Source organism: Eimeria mitis, genomic scaffold (genome assembly GCF_000499745.2).
Source record: "Eimeria mitis Houghton genomic scaffold, Emh_scaff6667, whole genome shotgun sequence".
NCBI lineage: Eukaryota > Apicomplexa > Conoidasida > Eucoccidiorida > Eimeriidae > Eimeria > Eimeria mitis.
The window spans coordinates 1,592-1,918 of NW_013574802.1; the positions used below are offsets into that span (position 1 = coordinate 1,592).

Sequence of the window (327 nt, forward strand, 5' to 3'; positions counted from 1 at the left end):
GAAACAAGAGAAACGGAGACCTAGGCCGCTGATTCGCTGCCCTAGACTTCTACGCTCGCCGAGTGCAGGTATGGTGCTGTTCTAGGTGGACACGTACCTGAATCGCTCGGATTTGGTGTTGTCTCCTGAGAGCTTTGCGCTGTAGTGCTAGTTGTGGTTGTGCTGGTTGCGGTGGAGGCCGGACAAGTGATGTAGGCGCAATCGACAGTGGCGCCTTCCTTGGGGTTGTAAAGGGCCACGAGCGAGCGGTTACGGCTTTCGGCATACACTCCTGTCTCTTCTTTCTCGTATTTGGAAGGGAGCTCCCCGAAGTTCACGTAGGCCTTT

General features: G+C 55.4%; 1 protein-coding gene across 1 annotated transcript in view; it reads right to left on the bottom strand.

The window, feature by feature from the left end:
• The window catches only part of EMH_0088530 (SAG family member), a gene marked incomplete at both ends in the record, with an annotated part of 2,523 nt that overhangs the window by 1,572 nt on the left and 624 nt on the right, over positions 1–327 (bottom strand). Inside the window, one exon of the mRNA XM_013501311.1 lies at positions 98–324. Within this exon, the coding sequence (XP_013356765.1) occupies positions 98–324 (227 nt within the window). The remainder of the gene's footprint in view (positions 1–97; positions 325–327) is intronic.